The sequence below is a fragment of the Varroa jacobsoni genome, unplaced genomic scaffold, assembly GCF_002532875.2.
Source record: "Varroa jacobsoni isolate VJ856 unplaced genomic scaffold, vjacob_1.0 scaffold_1462, whole genome shotgun sequence".
NCBI lineage: Eukaryota > Metazoa > Arthropoda > Arachnida > Mesostigmata > Varroidae > Varroa > Varroa jacobsoni.
Genome location: NW_019214364.1, coordinates 41,572 through 63,840, shown reverse-complemented (window position 1 = coordinate 63,840; position 22,269 = coordinate 41,572). Strand labels below are relative to the sequence as shown.

At 36.8% G+C, this 22,269-nt stretch overlaps 2 protein-coding genes and 1 long non-coding RNA gene across 16 annotated transcripts in view; 2 read left to right on the top strand and 1 right to left on the bottom strand.

Moving 5' to 3' along the window:
* LOC111270312 (solute carrier family 71 member 1) overlaps positions 1 to 4,159 on the top strand; it is a 37,844-nt gene extending 33,685 nt beyond the window's left edge. For all 9 annotated transcript variants that reach the window (XM_022850473.2, XM_022850470.2, XM_022850468.2 and 6 more), the window contains 2 exons: positions 204 to 415; positions 2,536 to 4,159. In XM_022850473.2, coding sequence (XP_022706208.1) covers positions 204 to 415; positions 2,536 to 2,731 — 408 coding nt within the window. In that variant the 3' untranslated portion in view covers positions 2,732 to 4,159. The remainder of the gene's footprint in view (positions 1 to 203; positions 416 to 2,535) is intronic.
* Positions 4,160 to 5,566: 1,407 nt separating this feature from the next.
* On the bottom strand, positions 5,567 to 8,843 carry LOC111270313 (uncharacterized). The gene is made up of 2 exons (XR_002686249.2): positions 8,719 to 8,843; positions 5,567 to 7,605 (listed from the first exon to the last, which is right to left on the bottom strand). It is a non-coding gene; the product is annotated as an uncharacterized LOC111270313 (long non-coding RNA).
* Positions 8,844 to 8,965: 122 nt separating this feature from the next.
* The window catches only part of sky (GTPase-activating protein skywalker), a 45,176-nt gene continuing 31,872 nt past the window's right edge, over positions 8,966 to 22,269 (top strand). For 2 of the 6 annotated variants that reach the window (XM_022850460.2, XM_022850459.2), the window contains exons 1-2: positions 8,988 to 9,347; positions 16,481 to 16,608. In XM_022850460.2, coding sequence (XP_022706195.1) covers positions 9,234 to 9,347; positions 16,481 to 16,608 — 242 coding nt within the window. In that variant the 5' untranslated portion in view covers positions 8,988 to 9,233. Of the gene's footprint in view, positions 9,348 to 16,480; positions 16,609 to 22,269 lie in introns of those variants that run through there. The other 4 variants (XM_022850463.2, XM_022850462.2, XM_022850458.2 and 1 more) reach the window with 4 other exon arrangements.

The window sequence follows — 22,269 nt, the reverse complement described above, 5'->3', positions numbered from 1 at the left end:
TATATATTTACTTGTTTCTAGTATTGTACAGTAGAGGATTTGATTCCCAACTTAGCTTTCATCTTTTCAATCTAACATTACTTCAAAATTGTACTGTTTGACTTTGATCGGATTAATTGTACAAATTGTTGGAGCGCGGATCTACTAATTTAACTAATTACTTACTGTTTCGATCATTCTGGTGCTTTTCCTCCTCAATGTAGCTAATTCCTGGTCCTCCGTTCGTATTCGGCGCCTTGATGGCTTTGGGGGCCTTGGTAGTTTCCGTGTTTATTCCGGAAACTCCTCCACGAAGTGCGCATTCGCTACAGGACGTTGCTGGGCCGTCGCACCACAATGGTCATGATGGAGCCCATGGATCCCTAACTTCAGCGTCTCACAAGGAGTATCACTATAAAGAGTCTCATTCTAGAAGGTAAAAATAGGGAAGCTCGAAGATTCCGTTCCGGAGTCGATAATTTTAGGATGTTCGAATTAAGCTCGATCGATTGTAGGTGTGAATGGCAGCCGAACAGCGCTTGAACTGCGCATTATAATTCATATTTGGCGCTTATATAGCCACAGATCATTGCCATCGTTCGAACGAGGTTTCACTTCGATCGGACACTGGACACCGTAAATTAATATCATTTGAGAACAAGTAGTCGATTCTTATTGGTATTAGAATTTTCTAGCGAGACTCATAAATGGGCGGGGTGGCAATCCTCAACAATCCGCATGAGGACTTGACAGGACTTTATCAAACTGCGGCCTAAATCAAAGCTGCGCAATGACTTCAAACTCCCTATTCTCCTGATTCAAGTCCAAATCTTAGTGTGGATGATTCCATCCATTAAGATGGCACTCAATAGATGGTGTTTTTATGTTTTAACTTAAAAGGTTTAAACTTTTAAACAAAATTATAAATAAAAACGAAAAGGGTGAATACCATATTAACCAAAGCTTCCGGTTAACTATCTCTAATGTGCATAACGAAGGAGAATGCATTTAATTCATATCAAAAGTTTTAAAAAGTTAGGTCTTCATTTAATCCGAGAACCCTGATAGCGCTGGAGTAGGTCAGAATAGATCCATTATAGAATTACGTGATTACATAATGAACGAGCATTACAACATAAAGTAGGACGTTATCAAGCTAAAGTAACTTTTTTTTTCTATTGAATCTATACTAAAATGTAATTGATAAAGTAATTATTGTGTGTGTAAGAAACGGAAACCTGAAAATCCGTTGACTTTCAAAATTCAACAGCCTTTTACACTGAATATTTAATAACAGCCCAAGTTTATTAAGGGTTATGTGTATATTTTTGATTCGAAATGCATGTCTTCGCTTAAACTTTTTTAATATAAGAATTTCCATGTCTTTGATATTTAACATTAGGTCGTTCCACTCCTCCGTGTTCAGATTGCTAAACATTGAATAGACTTAAAATCAACATGCAACATACTACGATTTTTTAACAATACGAAACCAAAAGTACATAGATGGAAGAGAAATTATAACTCTATAATTTTTTTGAACTCTATAGTCAAATGTTGAATTCATCCATATTGCATGCACTTGATTTTTAGAAGTAATCGTTTTTTGTTGTTTCGATTATAGAGCACTAGTATTGTTAATATTTATTTTGGAACCGTTTTTGTAATGCCGCTGACTTCTAATAATACTGAGTGTGATGTTGTATATATATATAATATTGCCTGAAAGTTTTATTAATACAATGAAGTAAATTATCAGGTTGAAATTGTCCGTGATTTACAATCATCAGCGTCTGCGTATCATCATAGTACCAAGAAGCCAGTGGGATTTGCCAAAGATACATCGATCCGTGTTAATTTAAAAATGCTAGAATCCTTTGGTTTTCATTCCTTTTATTGTTGTTGCAGGTGATAATTTTCAAAGGTCTTTAAAAGGATTATTTATTTTCAAAAGGCTTACGTTAAACCTAAAATGTTCACGTAGGTTACTACTCGTACATACTGCGTTTAAAATCTGTGCCTATATTCTCCAGCAGTATACTCCGCCGAAGTTCTGTTCACTATAGTATATGGCTCAAAAATGTATACTCTAGTGCTGTGTATGCGATTATTAAAGCATTGCGAAATAAAGCCGTTGGCGTTAGAATATTTTATAGATTAAAAACTCAGATCTCCATCATCAATGAAAATTATTTAAGCCAAATTACTGGAGCCTGAATACGAGTTCCTGAACTAAATGCTCCATCTATTCAAAACAACTTAGCCTAATGGATTAGCAAATAAAAAATCCTAGCTAACGATAGAGACAAATACTATCCTTCTCTAATATTTACAGAAAGTCTAAGCAAGTCCCAGAATGATGTGATTCATATATAAATGCCAAAAACGCGTTAGTGTTAGGCGACCACCTATTATTAGATATGAATGCAGCTTTAAACAGATGCAAACTCTTACTCGATCAACTTCACGGTATACGCAGTATATGCACACTGAAAGTTGCCTTCAGTGTATTTCTTCGGTGTAAATTAATAACGCCTTTTAATTTGGTTTATTTAGGGAATCTCATCAGTCACATGCTAGGACGGCTTCCCTCAATTCTCAACGGTTCAAATCTGACTCTGTCTGCTCAGAAGAAATTATTACCTGTGTGACGTCTACAACTCACCGGCGTCAGTCCTCGTACGGCGGAGGGAATAACGAGTTAGGAGCTGTGGTTCGATTTCCACTTATGGCGGATACTGATCCCCTTTAGGCATTATTTAATTCAATTGATAACCATAACGAGATAGAAGTATGTTAAAATCTGTACGCCAAATAACCCGCATTCCTTTTTTGCGGGCAGTGATATTGCAGGAAAGTCGTTCACTGAACGACGCATCTTGTGTTGTATAGTCTAGCGAGAATATTTATAACAAAAAGAAGGTAGAAACCTCTGGCATGATTTTTAGAGAAAGCAACATTGAGGAAACGCAACGGCATCAGTAAAGCCAGTGGTTACTGTATGTATGATTTCTTCGTGCACTTACCCGCTATAGTCGCTACGACTCTGATTTATAGGGGAATGTTGTAAGTGTTGAACTTATAGCAATTATATAATATAAAAAGAGAACATCCGGAAAGAAGAAAAACTCGCTGAGGTGGTGCTGTACTCTTTGCACGAATATGTTACTGGAGGCAGGTTGAAATGATGCGCATCACATGATGGACATTCATGGATGGAGGCTGAGAACTATAGTAGAGGTAGCAATTAATTCTACATAGTATAATTAATGATAGTATTGTATTATGCTGGCGGTGGATGTGCCGGTTCTAAAAATCAGATTTGTAGTTATGTTGAAATTATGAGGTCCCTATTCAAGAAAAAAACCTTTAGATCTTTTTTCTTCTTTCACGTGCTATAAAATGAATTGTTGCCCAATAATGTCAACGGTAATAATGGTTAACAGAAATAACAACAGGAAAGCATCGGCATTGTAAAGAAATCCATTGTGAATAACAGTTGGACATAATTCAACTTGAATAGATAAACACACAAACAACGAGTGAAATAATTGCCATCGATTAGCACAAAGGAACACATCTCGCCCAAGCACGCTTGTGCTACACAATCCAGTTGTGGAGCACAAGTTATTTTAATTATTAAAGTGAGCTACGATTGCAGATCTGTTGTAAGGATCTATAAAATGGAAATACTTGTAGCCATCCGAAATGTATCGTCGTTTGTACGGTAGTGTTTATAAATTCATTCAGACGTTCATTGAGATACTAGAGTGATTGAGATGCCACGTATTGAACATGTAAATGATATTCCAGGCGGAATATTGTCTTGAACATTTTCAACTGAATTTCTTATTAATACTTGAAGGCCATTTGGTATGCTATATTTTTTTTTAAATTTTGTCATTAGGTATTTTTTTCTGTCTAATGTTTTCTGACAATTGATTTTCGTGTGTTGCTAACGCTCAGTGCTACTAGAAATTCAAATAACAACGACACAGAGCGTGGGACTTTAGTACACACAGCATTAAACCATTGAGGAAGGAAAAGCATTTTCTATAAATTCATCCTAGCTTTCAAGCTCAAATGTAGTTCACTTACAATGACTCTCCCAGTTGAGTATATTTGCCTTCAGTTATTTTGTGCTAGTTAAATAAACCACAATAAATGTTTTAAAATGTGACCAACTGTTGTTGTAGGAACTTCAATTTTACTTTAACATGACAATTTATCTTCTGTATTTCTGTGTAGATATCAGCTATATCCAGTCTTTGGTGGTACAAAACGTACGCATGATCTTGTTTTTGGGTAGTTTAAAGAAAGCATACACTGTAGTTTTGAACACAGTGCCGAAATTGTCTTTGTTGAATAAACAGTAACCTGTTATAAATTAGCCTTTAAGCCCACCGTATAAGTTCTCGATTTCTAGTGTGCCAACATATTCGTTTGTCCCCTTTTATCCTTAGCTGTATCAGGAAGATTCACGCTGTTAACGATTAGATCTCTTTAATTGCTTGAGTGCTACGTATCTAGTAAAAGAAAAATCGGATCGCACAGTTACATCTGTATCGAAAAACAAAACTTTCAGTACTAAAGTTCAACAACGTTCACGGGTACAGTAACGTCTGCCTATTTTTGTGCTTTACACCTTAGTAACGACAAAAGCGGAATATGTAATTCAATATTTACAAAGGAACTCGTACTGCATGCTATCAAAAGACGATAGACTGAATATAGAGTCATTTCGTAATACATCAACTCATAATATCAACGGAAATCTAGGGTACTCTGGTCGCATCGTATAAATAATTATGTTCGAAGAAACACTGACGTCGCATAGGATACGTTCGGCATACCTGTTTACATATTAATCATTCCACGTAAAACAATACAGTACATAGATGTAATTGAGGTAAGAATGGTTGTCTATTAGCGACTTATATGGAAATTTCTATACGGAAGTTTTATGTAGACTTATATAGTTTAGATTTATTAACTTTTCATGTCTACCATGAGTTTTCTATTTTTCTTTCTTTAGTAGAATAAGTACCAACAAAAATTTGTTGGTGGAGTACTCTGTTTGACTTATTTCATATTTTGTGTAAAAACAATCAGACAACTGAAAATTGCTAACATCTTCACGGTAGACGAAGTTTATAAAAAAATATAGATCCAGTAATTTTTGTTAGAATCCGTATTAAAGAGACAAAGCTTCGCGAATGCGGTAGGTGTAGGCGAGGTTAAAGAAGCACTTTTTGAAATTAATTTTTGTTAAACAAGGTACGTCTACATTGCAGTGGTAAGCGCTACCATGGCTTTTGCAAGCGGTGAGATGAACTTCTCTCTGAAAATTCAATAATAAATAAGAATATGTGAAAACATGCGTATTTTTATGCGAGACGCATGTGACGACGCACGAATTGTGAACGATAGTTCTGTTAAAGCTTTTTTGCGGATATGCGAGTTGGGTGAAATATATATTAAGCAATGCCACCTGCCTGTAATCACGTTTGTTAATACGGTATACTTTCAGTTTGAGACAAACATTTATTCCGTTCCTTTGTAAGCTGCATTTAAATGAAAACAGATCTTTAAGAAAATGATCTTTGGCAGATACGTTTATTCAATTCAGTTAGCATGCGAAGCGTCAAGTAAATTTACTTAAATGACTTTAGTAATTGCCAGTGAGGTCATTGTCGGTTTGTTATGGTCTCACTTCCACATGTCGTATTTTGAAATCTATCTCAAGGCTGAAAATAGACCAAAAGTTTCGAACACTCAATGGCACAAAACACACAAAAACAAAAGGCACATTAGAAGACAAAACTAATCTAGGCTGTAGCCAACACTATAGGCAATTTACGTGTTTCGGAATCATTGAAAATAATATTTTTGTGCCCTTATTGATAACTCATCATTCACCCTAATTTTTGTTGTCTTCGCATTGGCGTGTGGAAATTTATTGAACAAATCTGCGTTCGCATCCCGAATTCATGTTCTGAATCCGCCACGATGCAAAATGTGATTCAATAATTTACCAAAAAGAGTGGAGAAACGCACGCCAGCTACGGCACACAGTCTTGTGACCCACACAGTCACACACTGACCAAATTTATCTTAAGGTGTTCCGAATATCATTCTATCATTTTGTAAGTAGACGTCTGTGCATTATTTATGCTCCTGCGTCCTTGGACTCGGGAATGGCGGTCTAATCATCTTTGCGCACATCGCGTTTGTGTCTATGCGTATAATACCAACCTCAAGAAATTATCCTTCTGGAGTTCGTTGTAGAATTTAATAGCTGTTATCTGTTGATGAAGGCACCAGAAGACCACCATGCGCTTTTTAAGCTTATCAAGGAAAAACTGCCCGCCCATCAAGAACTGTAACTTAATTGTTAGGGTCGTTTTCTAAAAACTATGAGAACCAGAGAACGTAGTTAAATAACGCTATGTATAGGTTCACAAAGCTCGATGTTTCTACGGCTTTAAAATACGGATGTTCAAATTCTGAAATTAATATCAACATTTTTAAGAACTTATTCCCTGTAATTTTTCATGAAGTATAATGGAGAAATAAATCGAATAAATTAAACTATCACGTATTGTGCAAGTATAATAGCAGTAGTAGCAGAAAGGAAGACGTTTGCAACGACAAACTAGAACTTAATTAGTCTAATGACAACAATAGCAACAACTAATGTAACGATTAAAGATTTCTACTTGGACTTAAAATCCCGTAATACAACATATAGCCCTATTTATTAGCACTGACATTTTAAAAACGACAGTGATTTAATGTGAAGAGTATTTTATATTCAAGAAGTATTATATCAGACATGTGGCATCACCAATCTTTACATATTATACGGAACCTTAGAGTTATCGATCTAGACGAAACGACGTAACACGTGAGAAAAGTTGGCACCAAATTCAAGTGCGTTCGTGTATGAGTTAAAATGTGTATGCAGTTTCCTTGTCTTTAAAATGCGACCGCGATATCACCGAAGAAACAGTAAAATAAGTGGCAAAGTTTCGGCACCAGTATTGGATTGAGCAAGTACTAATAAACATATTAGCTTAACTGAAATAATGATAATAAAAGTTATGATCCTAGTGTTGAGAGAAAACTGTAATATTGAATCGTATTGACGTGGTCCTGTTGTACATATGTAGTTGACTAGGTGACAAGATATACAAGGGCGTTGATACAATAAAAGTGAATAATCACCGAGCAGCAAAGTAGCTGGATCTCATTACAAAAAAAAAATGTACTAGAAAATCCATGATAAGAACAAGAATAAACTGGGCGGAAATTGATTTTTTTTGCAGTCAAAACATTAGCATGTTTTTGTTTATAGCTTTCTATTACGTGCAAAAATAGAATAAAATATTATAGTAAAATAAAAAAATAGGACAAAAACAGTGGTAGAGTTTCATTCATCACCTTAATTTGTATGATGGTTGTTCATTCGTTCGTCAGCTTCCAAATTTTCTGGCGGCAGAACACGAAATCAAAATAGCGGGAGGTCTGCGTCCTGACTTCGTTTATTTCGAGAATAGTCCTAACAGATCTTGTATTTAGGTGTCAACCTGACCCCGTGCAGTGGTCCAGTAGTCGCGCGTTTGCCTACAAAATTTGGAGACATGTGAAATTAGGTTCGACACCGTACGTAGACACATTTAATCTCCTAGTGAAGCAATCTCCAGAGTCAGTAGATCCTGACGTTACACCCAAAAATTAACATATTGGACGGACGGCAGCATATCAGGCGAATAAATCGCATAAGGTTCGAAGAAAAACCTTTTCCGAGTCCTGACTAAAAGACGGCTTCGTACTATTAAAGCTTAGTAAACTGTTTTGTAAAGCGAAAAAAATGAAATTGGGGCTTTTCATGTCTAAATTAACCGTGCTCTAGTTAATTTCGTTCCTTGCACTGTATTCGAGAGGCATTGAGGGTCACCCCGTAGCATTTTGCTCTGATTTTGCAGCAGATTTACTTCCCATTACAAGTAATAATATTATACCCGAAGATTCCTTTAGTAAGGAGGTTTACTCAGTTCATAAGGGCCCTCTGTATATATTATCCGTAGCAGGTAAACAATTAATATATAAATATATATAAGTTCAACAATTAGCATTGGGTTTAAGGAGAAGTTTTATTCTTCATTGTTCACCCTATTTGTGCATATTTGTACACATAATATTGTTATTACAATCCTCACAATGAAAATAGACGGAAAAAATTCTGAGCATGTAAAGTTTGTAGAATAAATAAGCAAGGTGACCTTGCAGCCGTAGTATCAACAGATCCTTGCGATGATTCCCCCGTTTTTGTATTTTTTGACGGAAAATCTATAACACGATAGAATATATATTCATGCTTTTAAGTTCTTAGCAATGTTGGCACCAACTGCTGGCAAAATACAATTTCATATTTTTAATAGAGCTTTTGAAAGACTCCAGCAGCAACTAAACTGCAAAGTAAATATTTTGTGCGATCTAGTCAAAAGTTAGATCTTTTTGACATTTTACTAGCGTTTCGTTAATTTTCCTTTGAAAATTTATGTGTGTATGGCATGGATAAGTGACTATAAGTTTTAAATGGAAAGCTAATTTTACCTTTACGCGCAAAGAGATTATTTAAATTTCTACATTAACAAGATAAAAAAACGAAACTCGAACGGAATATGCTCTGGAAATTCTACTTTTCAAAGTTCTAATTCTAAACTAAAAACTTACATGCATTACTTATCATGTTTATATGCACACCATTGAAAAATATAATACTAAACGGTCATATTTTTGCCGCTCTCAGCCTGGCCTAAGTTCCCTAGCTTAAGCCCGCTTACGTTCAAGTAGATTCTGTGGGCATGCAATAATAGATTCATCGAATTTTAGTCTGCTTGTGCAGACGAGATGCGAGGAGAAAGCTATTGCGGTAACTAGGGCAAGAGGCACGAATTCTGTCAATGACCGTCTGCTGTGTTGTTACTGTCTTTTTCTCTCCAAGTGTCTTTGATAATAATTGTTTGGATTAGTGTTCATAGTGGAAAAAGTTTTACGTCTATTCGACAGGAATTGTTCATCCCCTATGCAAAAAGACTATCGTCGACCAAGTGTAATGTATCATCTGTCACTACGCTATGACGGTGGTGGAGGCTCGATGGTAATTCAAAGTGAATGAGTCTGCAGAGTGCCGGCATGAGGAGTTGCTTGACAGCTATGAGGTTTGAAGGGCCTCCGTGAGGAAAATAATGCAGGAGGATAACGTGGGCCCTCAATGGGCTGCTCTAAAGCCGCTCGAGAAGGATCACAGTATTTCTATTGGACCTCTGCAAGAGTTTCTCCAAAGCGATAAACTCAAAAATGTAAGTCAGCTCTGAAGGGAGTCTCCTTGTGCTTTCGGAATGTATCAGCTGATAATTATATTGTTTATTCTCGCACATTAATACTCAACGGTCGGGCAAAAATACACACGAAATAGAAGATTGCAACTTATGATAACACCTTCGTATTGTAGCTGAAGAAATATTATAAATTACGACTTTTATTGGGGTATTAATATTTACCCTCGGTCAGCAGTATTGGTGACTTCATGATTAGTTATACTTGCTTAATTATGTGTTGGTAGCAAATACAATGACAGGGCAATTTCTTATTAGTCTAAGACTAAAATAGTCGAGATTATTATTGGAGAGTATATTCCTTTTTTTATTCTTTAAGTTTTAGACCTTGTTTGCGTATGAAAAACGACAAAAAATTATTAGGTACAACTTCTTACTTTCTTGGTGGTTGTTAATGATGTTTGGCGTGAATTCTTTCAACTTTGCTATTCTATAGGAAGTTCTTCCATTTAAGCGGTTATGTTAGCAAAAATCAGAACAAGCGGAAATATATCTCTGCTCGCCCTCTTATGTTTTATACACCTCAGAGGTTACATATTTGTAAAAAAAAATGGTTCATAATGATTGCAAATACTCCAATGTTACAGTGGTATTTTCCCCGAACTGAGAAGAGGTTGTTAGACTACTTCGGTAAGAAGTCGCATTTAGTTAGCACTTATATTGCACGAATCCCGTTGTCCCGTTGAACCATTAGAGTTATTTTGTTGCGGTCCTCCTAGTGATCGCCTTCCGCTTAATCTATTGCCTCTAGCTATTTGATGATTTTGTCACAGCTACCCCATTATCTTCCAGTAGCAACTTACTCAGCCTTATTATCTTATTCGGTTATTCAGTTATGCTAATTCAGATATATCGGATTTGTAATGTAGCCATCCCGTAAGCTTCTTCACCTTCTATGACAATTGTCCCGTTCTCCTATTAGTATCATTATCTTTAATTTTCGTTAACAGGCACGTAAATGAACTCTAGATGTCATTATGTCAAAAAGTTTATAGAAGACATTATAATTTAAATAAGTTGTTGCATGTATATATGCGTTCGTTATTACTGATACAGCAACGAAGTCCTATTATTGTATGTTTATTTCATTTTTGGGAGCAATCTAGAAAATACGCAAAAATATCTTGTTTTAGATTTTGGGTGGAAAAGTCCAAGAAAAGTAAACGTGAGATACCAGCCTATTTATCGTTCTTGAACTCTATAATACTACACAGACTGTGCGGACAGAAAATAAACTTGAAGTACAAAATAGATTATGTAATACATTTTGGTGAAGATTGGTGTTCTGTGGCGTTTTAACGTCATTCTCCAAGAACATAAACTATAACCATTTGCTCTGTTTAGCTTTAACATATTTTTTCCTCTTAAAGCAATATTTTTTTTAAATATCGCTGCAAAAGCATTAACACCCAATTAACTTGCAGCACCTAAAACGTGTGTAGAATGAATATTTCTGTAATTTTACATTTTTCTCCAACACGCTATGTGTTTTCTGTAAACCCTTAGCTACAATGGTAGCTGCTTCAAGGCAGACTTTCAACTAAAGCCAGCATATAAAATGACGGGCAGAGCGTGTTGTACTAAAAAGTTATACGCAGTTCCAGCCCTCCTTGGTAACTAGTTTCTTCATCCGATCCGCAAGCTTACTAGTACATACCCAAATGATATCGTATATGAGGTTTTATGTCATGATAGCGAACAACGGTCCGTTTTTATGAACATTCGTTAATACTGCACCTGTTTTATATTCTCGTACCAGATGTCAAGAATAGCAAGTTTCTCGACACAGATTTCAAAGTACATTTTAGTGTCATCTGCATACATTTAGAATGATATACCGCCGACAAGCTTTTGTAGGTAGAACTGGTGTGGAATGAAAATGAACTGGTGAGAAGAGTTCCCTGTGGGCATTCTGACATGGCCTTTCCGTCATTTGTTCTACCATGGAACGTTATTCTGTAAGCAAGCTTTCACTTTAACTACCTTTAGTACCAGCCAAAGTGTAGTATATTAACGGGTATGTAATAAGTGACCAAATCCAGATTGAAAGTACAGGTGATATCAGAACATTTTTATTGTTCACTGTTCAGTTGTCCTGAGTTTCCAAAAGTTCAAAGGCGCCTAAGGGCTGTCGCTTATAGGCAAACGGTTCATTTGCAATCATATAAAAGGAATTGGCATTTTCATAAATTGAAAAATGCAATTAGCACTATTTTGCCGAAAATATTTACTACATTCTCTTTTGAAGTTGAAAGGCATGAGGCTGAGCGTAAAATGGACATTAGAAGGCCGAAAAATGGGTTGTCTACTTGAGAGCATGTAGCCTTTAAAGGTCTTTTGGCTTACCATTGGCTAACTCCGAAACATTTTAGCTGAGGGTTAGTCACAAGTGTGCAGGACACTACTACGAAAGCAGTGAAGGGCGTGTGTGAACACTGGTACCTTTTATCTTTTATAAGAGCTTATTTGGAAAGGCAACGCCTATAAAGACCTGATATTTCAGATCGCAGCCATAATTGTTCGTTTTAAAGTAAATGTTTTTTCCTGATTTTCATCTTTTCTACCCTCCTAATTTAAGAGGAGACAAAATACACGCCTCTGTATTATTTGCTTGCAAAGAGAGCTAGATGTTTGGCTCGGTAGTCCTGATTCGGACACGTGACTTAAGATATGATACAATCTCTACTAGTGTAATCAATTCACGTAAGGCTAGTTGAATATATATCAAAAGTTTATTTACTGGAAATAAAATGATGTGGACTTCTGAATAATATTCCATATGTTTTCTAAGCTTTAACAGCTAGGAACATTTTTTTCTGGGCTAATGGTTATTTCCGCTACGGCTTGCTAGTGAAGTCATTTAAAAAATACAGGAGCTGAAAACACGAATATTGATATGGAACAAAGCTAATGTAATTGTACATCACTATAGTACGGAATAAAAAGTACGGAATAAAAATACCACTATTCGATTTAAAAAAATCTAGTGTCCGATGTCACGACAAATGTGAAAGGAACAGAGCACAAATTTTACAAATATAAGAAACTTTAGTTTCTGTGCATAATGTACCTCAATTGGCGTATTAGTTTAAATTAATTGAAGTTCAACTAATCTCTAAAGATGCGATACATATTGGCTGGCTTTGTTTTCAATGTGTAGTGCAAACCAAGTCTTCTGTAATGGGTTAACGTAAGAATGAAAACATATATAAAAGTTGTTTTTTTCATTCTGCGAGCACTGAGATAAAACACAGAGCCCACTTTTCACCTAATCACGCTACTATCACAATGATACTCATAATAGTTGTGTTGTGCTCTGTCTCTGTAATAAGTAATACCTGTTTTTTCTTTTGCTTATAAATATGGTATTTTAAGTAAGTTTGAAAAGGCATTCTATTTATTACAACTGCAATTTATAGTTGCTACGGCGGCGGTCTAATTCCTAGTTGAATCTATTCGATTTTTTAATTATTGCATTTCTAATTTTAACTCATGCTACCTACTAGTAATAAATTTCTCCCGATGTCGATCCTACAGAAGAGCTAGAAATGTAGGAAATGCTACGCTATCGGGTGAAATCACAATCAGCGCCCAAATATCGAGTTATATGTAATATGCTGCTGTCCCGTAAATTTTTACGTTTAGCGGTAAGATAATAGTAGATTATTACAAGGAAATTCGGCTAATTGAACACATCGTGTATTGTGCACCGCCACCAGATGAAATCTGGCTGTTAAACACTCTACTTTTCTAGAAACTAGAGAAAATGAGTTCAGAAAAAATATTTTTTAGTCCCCCTCATTGATCAAGTTTTTGTTGCTCGAAGGTTACAGCGCTATAAGTACGAATAGTACCAGTAGCAAAACACTAACCAGATGTTGGGACCCGAAGGACAAGAACGCATTGGCGATGATCGGAAAGGTTTTTCATGAAAGCAGAGCTTAAAATCTTAGAACTCTGTTGGCCAAAACTGTTATTTCGCATGTAACATGTTGCAGAATTATAACTTAAGTGTCAAAAATGTGGACGCTGAATACAGGATGGGCCTTCCGTGATTTGACATTAGGCTAATCGGAAATGCGTGCAATTTGTAGAACTTATATCGGCGAAAAACCCGCCTGGAGCATACGGTGGCATCGTTCGATCTCTACTGCCAATTGGAGAGAAACTTGGCGAGGTAATGGTGTCGTCGTGGAGAGAAATCGAATTTGATGGCAATATCGCATAAATTCGGATGTAAAATTACGCTAGTACTTGCAATAGACATTGAGGGCATCTGCTAGTATAAGATACTCGCTAAAAAGGAAACAATAAATACGGTCCGCTGTCTGGATTTTTTTTTAAGAGATTCGTATACCGTTTGCAATCGAAAGCACGCAGTCTGGTTATTTAATGACAGTGTTAGATTTCATCACGATACCCCAATTACTTTCTAGATTGAGCAAAGGAATACCCAGCGTTGGCTTCAACCCGCCTATTCTCCTGATGTAAGTTTGTGTGATTGCAGGTTTGTCGATGTTTTAAAAAGGGCAAGCAATCCTACTACTAATTTACGATTAAAACTAATTAAAAATTACATATGGGAACACGAATTATTGGTTTCTAGCTGTCCAGAGAGTTTTTGCAGCGAATTAATTATTTTTTTTAAAGTCTAAATAAAAAAATTAATAACTAAGCACTAAGAAAGTGAAGTTCAATAGGAAAAAATAGAAAGGCTGCTTTGTTGAAAGACAGGGCTCCCAAGTAGCAGCTTCTTTTAATACATTCTCTTAAATATTTTATCGCACAACTCTAGCTAGCTCTTCAAGCAAAAAGTAGTTACTGTAACCAAAAAAAGTACGCTAAAGAACCAGCATTTTGATTCTTATTTTTAGCTTCTTCTTCGTTTACGCGGCCCTGAAACGTTAAACTGATGCCACGCGTTTCTACCAGACACACGTGGTCTACTTTTTAAAGATATTTTTACTAATCGAAATTGAAAATCGATATTATATTTTGTACATGTAGCTTGATATACATGATTCAATTCACGTTTAACACTATACTTCTATATGATATATTTTAACTAATTACTTGTGAATTTATTGGTCTAACTATATTTACGTTTATTTTTCGTGCTATGTTCAGTTTCAAGTTTGAAACATTACTTTGAAATTGTTGCGTATCTGCTCAGAACATTAAAAAGACTCTCGTCTTAAAACAAAACCTAATTCTTGAGGTGTGTTCGATTGGCCATTAATACAATTAGATCAGTGAAATTAATTATAGCAACGCTAGATCTAACCCTGTCTTTCTTTTCTTTTTCGTCATACTGCAGCCTTACCTTGTAGTGCTTAAAGGATTGGACTAATATTTAAACCTTTTCCATATAATTTTTTATATAACCAGTGTCGCAATGTATGTATTCTTGCAGTAACTATGTTTAAGAAGTAGCTCACTCATTTGAAGTGATAACTTTGAGTTACGTTTTTTACAATATCTATCCTGTATTAATACTAAATCATTGCTGAAGAAGCACCGACATCATAATTTTTATTGACGGTTTTGTGAACGTTCAAGGTTATATTGACTAATATTACCAGCATATCTGGGAACATAAGTAATTCTAATGTTTACTATCTGAATGCGTAACTGGGTATGCTGAGTGCTCAACATAGAACGCTGTGCACTCCGAACAAAATTATTAAATATTTTTCTATTCTCCTACCAAAAAGCTAATATTGTTTTGTACTCTCCTTATATAAATTATTAATATAAAATAATCCCTTGGAATTGTTGATGTAGGGCATACGTTGTCAATGGATAACAATGTTGACCAAAATAAAAGCGCCCGACGCATTACTATATGTACGTTACAAATCGAAATCGGGGCTCATTGGTTAGACATCGTCAGACAGCAGGTATCATGATTTTTGGATCGAAGGCTATATTAACACACAAGTTTTCGCCATCGCCAGAAAATTGTAACAACTGAACTACTTGCCAATAAAATCGACTGGCTAAATTAATCAACAGTAAGCAGTTTACAAAATCTCAGCAATATTCTTTATATAATAATCGTACCCATCGCGCACAATTTGCTACTAAGCTGGGTCGTAAATTCTCGCGGTTTTTCTGATGGAAAAAAAAATATTACATGTTTTACCCTTGTGATATTATGTTATTGTGCTATGTAGTCCTCATATTGTTCACGACTTTCCCCTAACTTTCCATCAAACGATGTATGCTGTTGCGGCAAATCGTCGTTGGTTTCGTTTTAAGCTTACCATGTGTGGCTTCGCGTTGTCATAACGTAGGATGACCTAACCTTATGTTTCGAATCTTTTCTAGCGAAAAACCTGGATGACTTGATGCAACTGAGCCAAATAAATATGTCGATGAACTGTCTGGTTTGCAGGAAACTATTTATAGTAAATCTGGCCCTTACTGCACTACCAGACGCAAAGCGTCATTTTTTTCTCTAAATGAAGCTGTGGTGAAATTCTGAGCTTTGGTTTTTTCCAAGAGCTCCCTTTCTTGGTTTCTAGTTCATGTTGACGTACAAGCACCACTTGTCATCGCAGGTTGCAACTATGAGCAAAAATTGGTCATTGCAGCAACGTGATGCTCGATACCTTCAGAGAGTTCATGTGGTATACAAGTTTCTGTGTAAGCTCAAGAGACTCAAGGTTAGCGACTGTCGTATAGATGCAGCCCACATTTTCAGTCAGCTCTAAATTGTTTGTGAACTGCTTTTACTCAAGTTCTTTTAAATGGTTTTCTTCGAACTAAGTTCCATATATTAAAACACCCGACAAACCATTCTAGAGCAGTCATTTAAGCTTAATGCGATAATAAGACATAGTGCAAATGTCCCGGGCGGATTCGGCAGCATTTTGCATTATTGTTATTTGCTTTATAGTAGAACTATGTCTGATAACGGTAAACGTCCATCACCTCCATTTCCGCGGTCTATGGTTATAAGTATATATGTATATGTAACTTAATAAAATAAGAAGTCTTTTTGAAATAACAAATAACACAAGGTAAACAAAAGTATGTGTGCACTTTCTTGTATCTCAAAAACACAAGGTTCAAATTTTTCCGTTTCCTTTCAGGCAAAAAAGTTCGTGCGTACCGAGCCTTTGGGTGTGGCCTGTCCGTATCGTGCTCAGCTGTGGGCCGACATATGTTGCTATCATGCCAAGGTGCCTCACAGTGGCTCGTTTTATGTCAACACAGCTGGGTTAGTATTTTTAGTCTTAGTTTTCGCACACACAGAATATTTTGCGCAAACTGCACGTACATTATGCAATGCTTATACCTTTTACAGCGTCACGCAGGATTAGTTACAAGTACGAGTACTCTCTGTCTTGTTATTAGACTGATCTCATGTGCACAAGTGGTGCCTTTTGGGCTGCTCAATAAGCTGCTGTTTTATCATTGAAGAACCCTTCACGTCAACAAGGATGAAGGAAATGATTCAGTTTGGCCTAAAAAGATAGGAGTCGATTATTCAAGCCCAGTGACGTGGCGTACAGTGCTCATTTTATATAAATTAACGAGAATTGACAAGATCCATATGGGACTGGATTATTATTATTATTATTACTAAGACTCATAAGGCAACTGCTAGTTTAATCAGCCAAAAATATGAGCAGAAACTATTCGGAACTGGTACTGGTTATCCTAAACAGAAGTAGCATTCAAAATATCAAATATTGGATGTCAAAGAATGACAATGACTTATATATATATGTCATTGTCATTCTTCTATATATATATATATATATAGGTCAATGAAAAGAAACACTATGCAATCATAGTAGTATTTAAGATCCGCGTATATAAGTACGATACTTAAATTGGGACGAATCTGAATGAAAAAACATGCATTTCTGCTACTTGTCGTAGCGAAAGAAAGCCAGTTTTTTTCTACAACAAAATAACAAACCTGTCATATCGAACAGCAGCGACTTATTTTTCTTCAATTCAAAAGCCATTCAATGCCATTATCCAATTTGTATGTACTGGACGAATCTCCACTTTTGAGTCACCTAAATATTTACCAGTATACAGCGTGGCAATCGAGTATGCTGCTACACAAGAAACACGCTCTGGCGCAGCACAATGGGAAATCCATGGTATAGGAAACTATGAAGATTCAGTTCAAAAGTAAATTTTGAACGTTCTATCTATTTCGGACAACGCCTTAGTACGGAAATTCACTGCGAGTGCGTGTATGGTGTCGCGAGTCGTTCACGAAGGTCCCAAGAAAGGTAAAACAGACGCTCTCTGAGGGCAATGAAACGGAGAAATTTCACAGATGTCACTTGCTGCTCGATTCCCTCAAGACTGAAACAACAGGTAACCTAAATCTTTTCTCGGGGTAGACATCTTGTCTTCAATACAAAAATGAACCGCCAAAATGATGGTTGCCGTGTTCATACATTCATACATAGGAATGTGTCTGTCATACGTGAAACAAATTTTCAGCCACAGTTCATGATCTGAATATGGTATCCGATAGAGGAAATGTTATGTTATCACACTTACCAGCAAAGACGACCGGGTCATTAAAAAGCTTGTCTACTTATTCTATAAATTACTGTACAATTTTGGATAGCTAAAGCGCCTTTAGGAAAATCACACGTTATCCAACAAGACGGTGGGCCGCCTCATAGAAACAGATTAATGCAAGATAAGCTGCTTGAGAATACAGGCATATTCTAAAGTCAGCACATATCGTCATTGAAAAATCCGCTGAAAAACTATGTTCAAAGCGCTATTTAGTGAGGGTCCAACAAGTCTCGACCTGTAAATGTCGACACTTGCTATCAACAAGTTTATATTATTGCAAAGAAAAACCGTTAAGGAACCGAATTGAAGCTGTAATACTTGTATTTTTTTCCGAGACATCATTGAGGTGAACCCTGTATTCCTTCGGGGATTTTCCTGAAAAAAATGAGACGAATTATATTCAGGCGAAGGAAATTGGGAAAAGAATTCCTTTTTATCCCAAACAAATTTTGTTTTATCATTTAGAGGCCACCATGAAGCGGCTAAAGATAGATGCACCTCCTTGACACTACAAGCGTTATCAGAAACGATGAGTTCCAGGACCTCGTATTTTGTTATAAGTGTTGAATCGTAAATAAACATGTCGCAGCCGAAAGCTCTCCTGTTAAATGAACCTCTCCTTCTCAGCTCGGAAAGCCATGCACTTGAAAAAGCCCACCTGGACTTTCCTTTCAGAAATCAGACTATGGAGCACAAAAGGTCTCAAATGTCCATTTCTGTCGTTTCAAACAGCTTAAATGAAAGTCCGGCACATGAATCGGAAAGGGTGTTTCGGCAACATCCATTCGGTATTGTATCGAAGACGGTTGTTGAAATAACGAATTGTAGTTTCCAAAAACCGTTGCACCCTGACAACCTAAAATTTAATTTTTGGATCCCCATTGCTGAGTCTATTTTCATGTACATACTCTTTTCCCAATAAGAATCCATGAATCAGTTACTCGGGCGGATCAACTGCTAGTTATGTAAAGAGGAATCTCAAATGAATTGTCCATGAATTGAAAGCCGCGTTTGGGTTTGATTGAACTGTTATATGATAAACATTTAAGTGTTCATTACGGTACATATTATGTAGGAAATCACTGTTTGGGAGACTGTTGTGTGCCTCCGGCAAAGAGAAAATCTGAGCTTAATTAAAACAATGCTGTTTTGCCGACGAAATCTCTTGACTAGTCACTAGGCAGCTTCACAACTGCGCTTTAATGGTGTTTTTTTCCTAATTTAAAACTCGTTTGTTATAAATTTGGGAACATTTTTATTAACTTTCCGAATAATGAAAGTCACCTGGATTGATCATCAGGCCGCTTTTCACTCTTCGCAATATTTGGGCTTCTAGTATCCGAGCAATGAAATTCGACCCTGCTTTCAAAGCGTGGCATTTATCTTCCAGCTTTGAAAAAATTAGGTCCATTATTCCGAAGTGATAGTTCGGCCAATTTACATATTTAGATAGCGGATGAACTAGCTTCTCGTTTTCCTACTAAAGATGAATCAGGGGATGACACAGGTTGTCACTTTTTGCAACTCTAATCCACAACGCAAATCTAATTTTTGTCTCGACAGAACTTACCGTCAACGCCTGATCAGAAACAGTTTTGTGTAGCCACGTTAGTATCTGCTATAGGTAAAAGCAACGTCTGCCTAAACTATGCGTAGTTCAACAAGGCTTTTGTGGCCCTGAATTTCTTCAAGGGGTCTTTGAACAAGGTCGAGAAGGAGAGTGAACATACTCAGGTTGTATTCTAAAACAAATTTGTGGTTTGCAAAAAGAAAGAGGGTTATCTTGCTCTCTTACATGATTGCATTTAAGAGAAGGAACATCTTCAGAGGAACACCCACTAATAACGTCTTTTGGTGTAGAATCGCAAGTGGTCTTCGACTCAACAGATACAGCGTATAGGTACTTCCCTTTGAAATGTGTAGTCAATTAGGGCCAGCATTCCGTTGACGTGGGATACCACATTTTGAACTTACGGTATTCTTTAAAAATGGCGTTTCTGTTGAATCTTCTAGTGATTGTACAGGGCAGTAGTACAAGTAGTACAAGGCAGAAACTCCACTTCGTAGCTCCTCGCCACGAGGAGAGTAGTCTTTTTTAGGTTTAGCCAAGATCGCGGCTCTTCTTTACGAAGCAAAAAACATACCAGAAGCAGCATTAACTGAGCAGCGCACTCCAGGTAAGCATTCAGAAGAGAGCGTTTTGGAGATATACGTTTTAAACATTATTCGCCACAGGAGCACTGTTAAAGCGTAATTTTTCCAGAGTCAGCCAGACCTCCGGAATGGTGGAACCGTGCATCAATAGATACTTCTGTATCACCGTCATCTTATTCAAGGCTGAAAAAGAGTGCGGCGTCGAACAGGAAATCGTATTTCCCGAAGCGAGCGTATCACTAACGTATGTTACCAAGGCAACTTGGCTAATCAAATACAAATATTTCTATCCCATGCGAACTACCCTTAAGGCCTGCTGTACATTATTTCTAGGAGTGGGACCCATTGCGTTTGAGATAGCCTTTATATGGTTTGACATAATCTTTGGACATAGCACTTGGAAACAACAGCAAGATACTTCCAGAGCGAACCTCAGCGAAGGGCAAAAGTGTTTTTTGTATGTTGCGAAGAAAATAAGTTATAGTTGAACATGGCCTCTGGGGCGGGAGAGGCGTAAACGTCTGTAAAATCTCCACGAGACAGTTTATGCGGTAATCGACATCTAGAGCGTCAGGAATTGGCAGGAATTCAAAGGACATTTCGACAGGTTCAGTTTTGACCAGATTTCGCGGTAAGGATCTGTGAGCTAAGTAATACGGTTCTGGCTTTCAAGTTTCATATTAATGGGAACATGGCCTCAGTTGTCCGCGTTCTTGGAGAGGCGGGCCAACAATCAATAACAAACTTCTATCGCCGCTGATATCTATTGCAAAGATATCAATGGCTACACTGCCTTCTTCGTCCGGAAAATTGAAAAAATGCAGAAGTGATTTTCTAGCAGCAGTAATTTTAAGCTTTTTTTGGGGGGCAATTGACGTAAAAGACATACAAAGATTGGTCTGGTTGAGTGGTCAAATCAAAAGTTATAAAAAGTGAAACAGAAGAGGAGAAAATATCCTGGAAATATATCACCAGCTCTTCTACTAGAATGAATGTGGATTCAGCCGTTACAGAGCACAGCTAAGCTGCGACTAATAAGAAGTCGAATCCGTTACAAAACTATAGCGTTGTCGTGAGATTTTTAGTTAAACAATTACAAATGCCGACGCAACGTTGCAATAACCGGAGCTGATCTATCTATGGATGAAACGAAGTGAATGGCGAGAAACTGAAAGAATCGAGAAGGATAGCTGCTGAGATTTTAGTAAATACCAATACATTGACGTTATTTGGTGCCGTTGAAGCGAACGGGGCCAAAGCTATAACGCCCTCGCAATTTCATTTTCTATAATCCTGAGTGTCTTCCACTAGTCTGGCTCCGTGTTATGCTTTGTGTCCTCTTACCTCTCTCTTCTCTTGTCAAGACTGTTAACGGAAGACAGCTTCCCTTACTCGTTAAATGCCGCCGTTGTTTGGCTCAACAAATCCAGCATTATACAAAAACAATGGAGCCAATGTGGATACCATGAGGTCCTGCCAATCTTTTCGCAATCGCCAACTGTTGTTTTGTATAGTTCCCTCCTCCATAAAATCCCTCCTCGAAAAGCAGTTGGATTTCATTTATAGAATCTTTTTTGAACCTAGATTGCTTCCAGATTAATGACTGTAGTCGCCATTCAGCTAACGCTTTATTGGTCCCTACTTTATCTGCAATGTATTTTACATTAGTATGAACTCGATCGGTTTCGTTGGAAATACGCTGAGTAGCCTCCACCAAATGTTCCGCTCTGCTTAGGATTTGGAACTGCCAAAACTACAACTAAACCTTGGCACAATTATTATGTAGTTGTGAAATTACAACACGTCCGAAGCAAGTAATTTTAAATGTATACTTAGTTGTTTTGATAGATTGATCTGGTACGAAATGATCCTTGTTTGATCAAATGATCTGTGTTAGTTAAGCTATTCCCTCTTCAGTTAACGATATGTTTCGATGATTTCGGTAGTGTTGAATCGTATTTGTTATTTTATCTAAACTAGCGTTCTTAGATGACGAATATGCACTTGCAGTTGTTTGTTTTTGACAAGACAATGCCCCATGTGTCTAACGGATTGGAATATCACTCTTTAGCTCACACGCGATAAAGTTTTTTCAAAATTTCTGTCTAACAGAGACGTAACTTACTGCAAATGTGGAGTGATATGGTCATTCACTGAAGGTAACTTAGTGAAA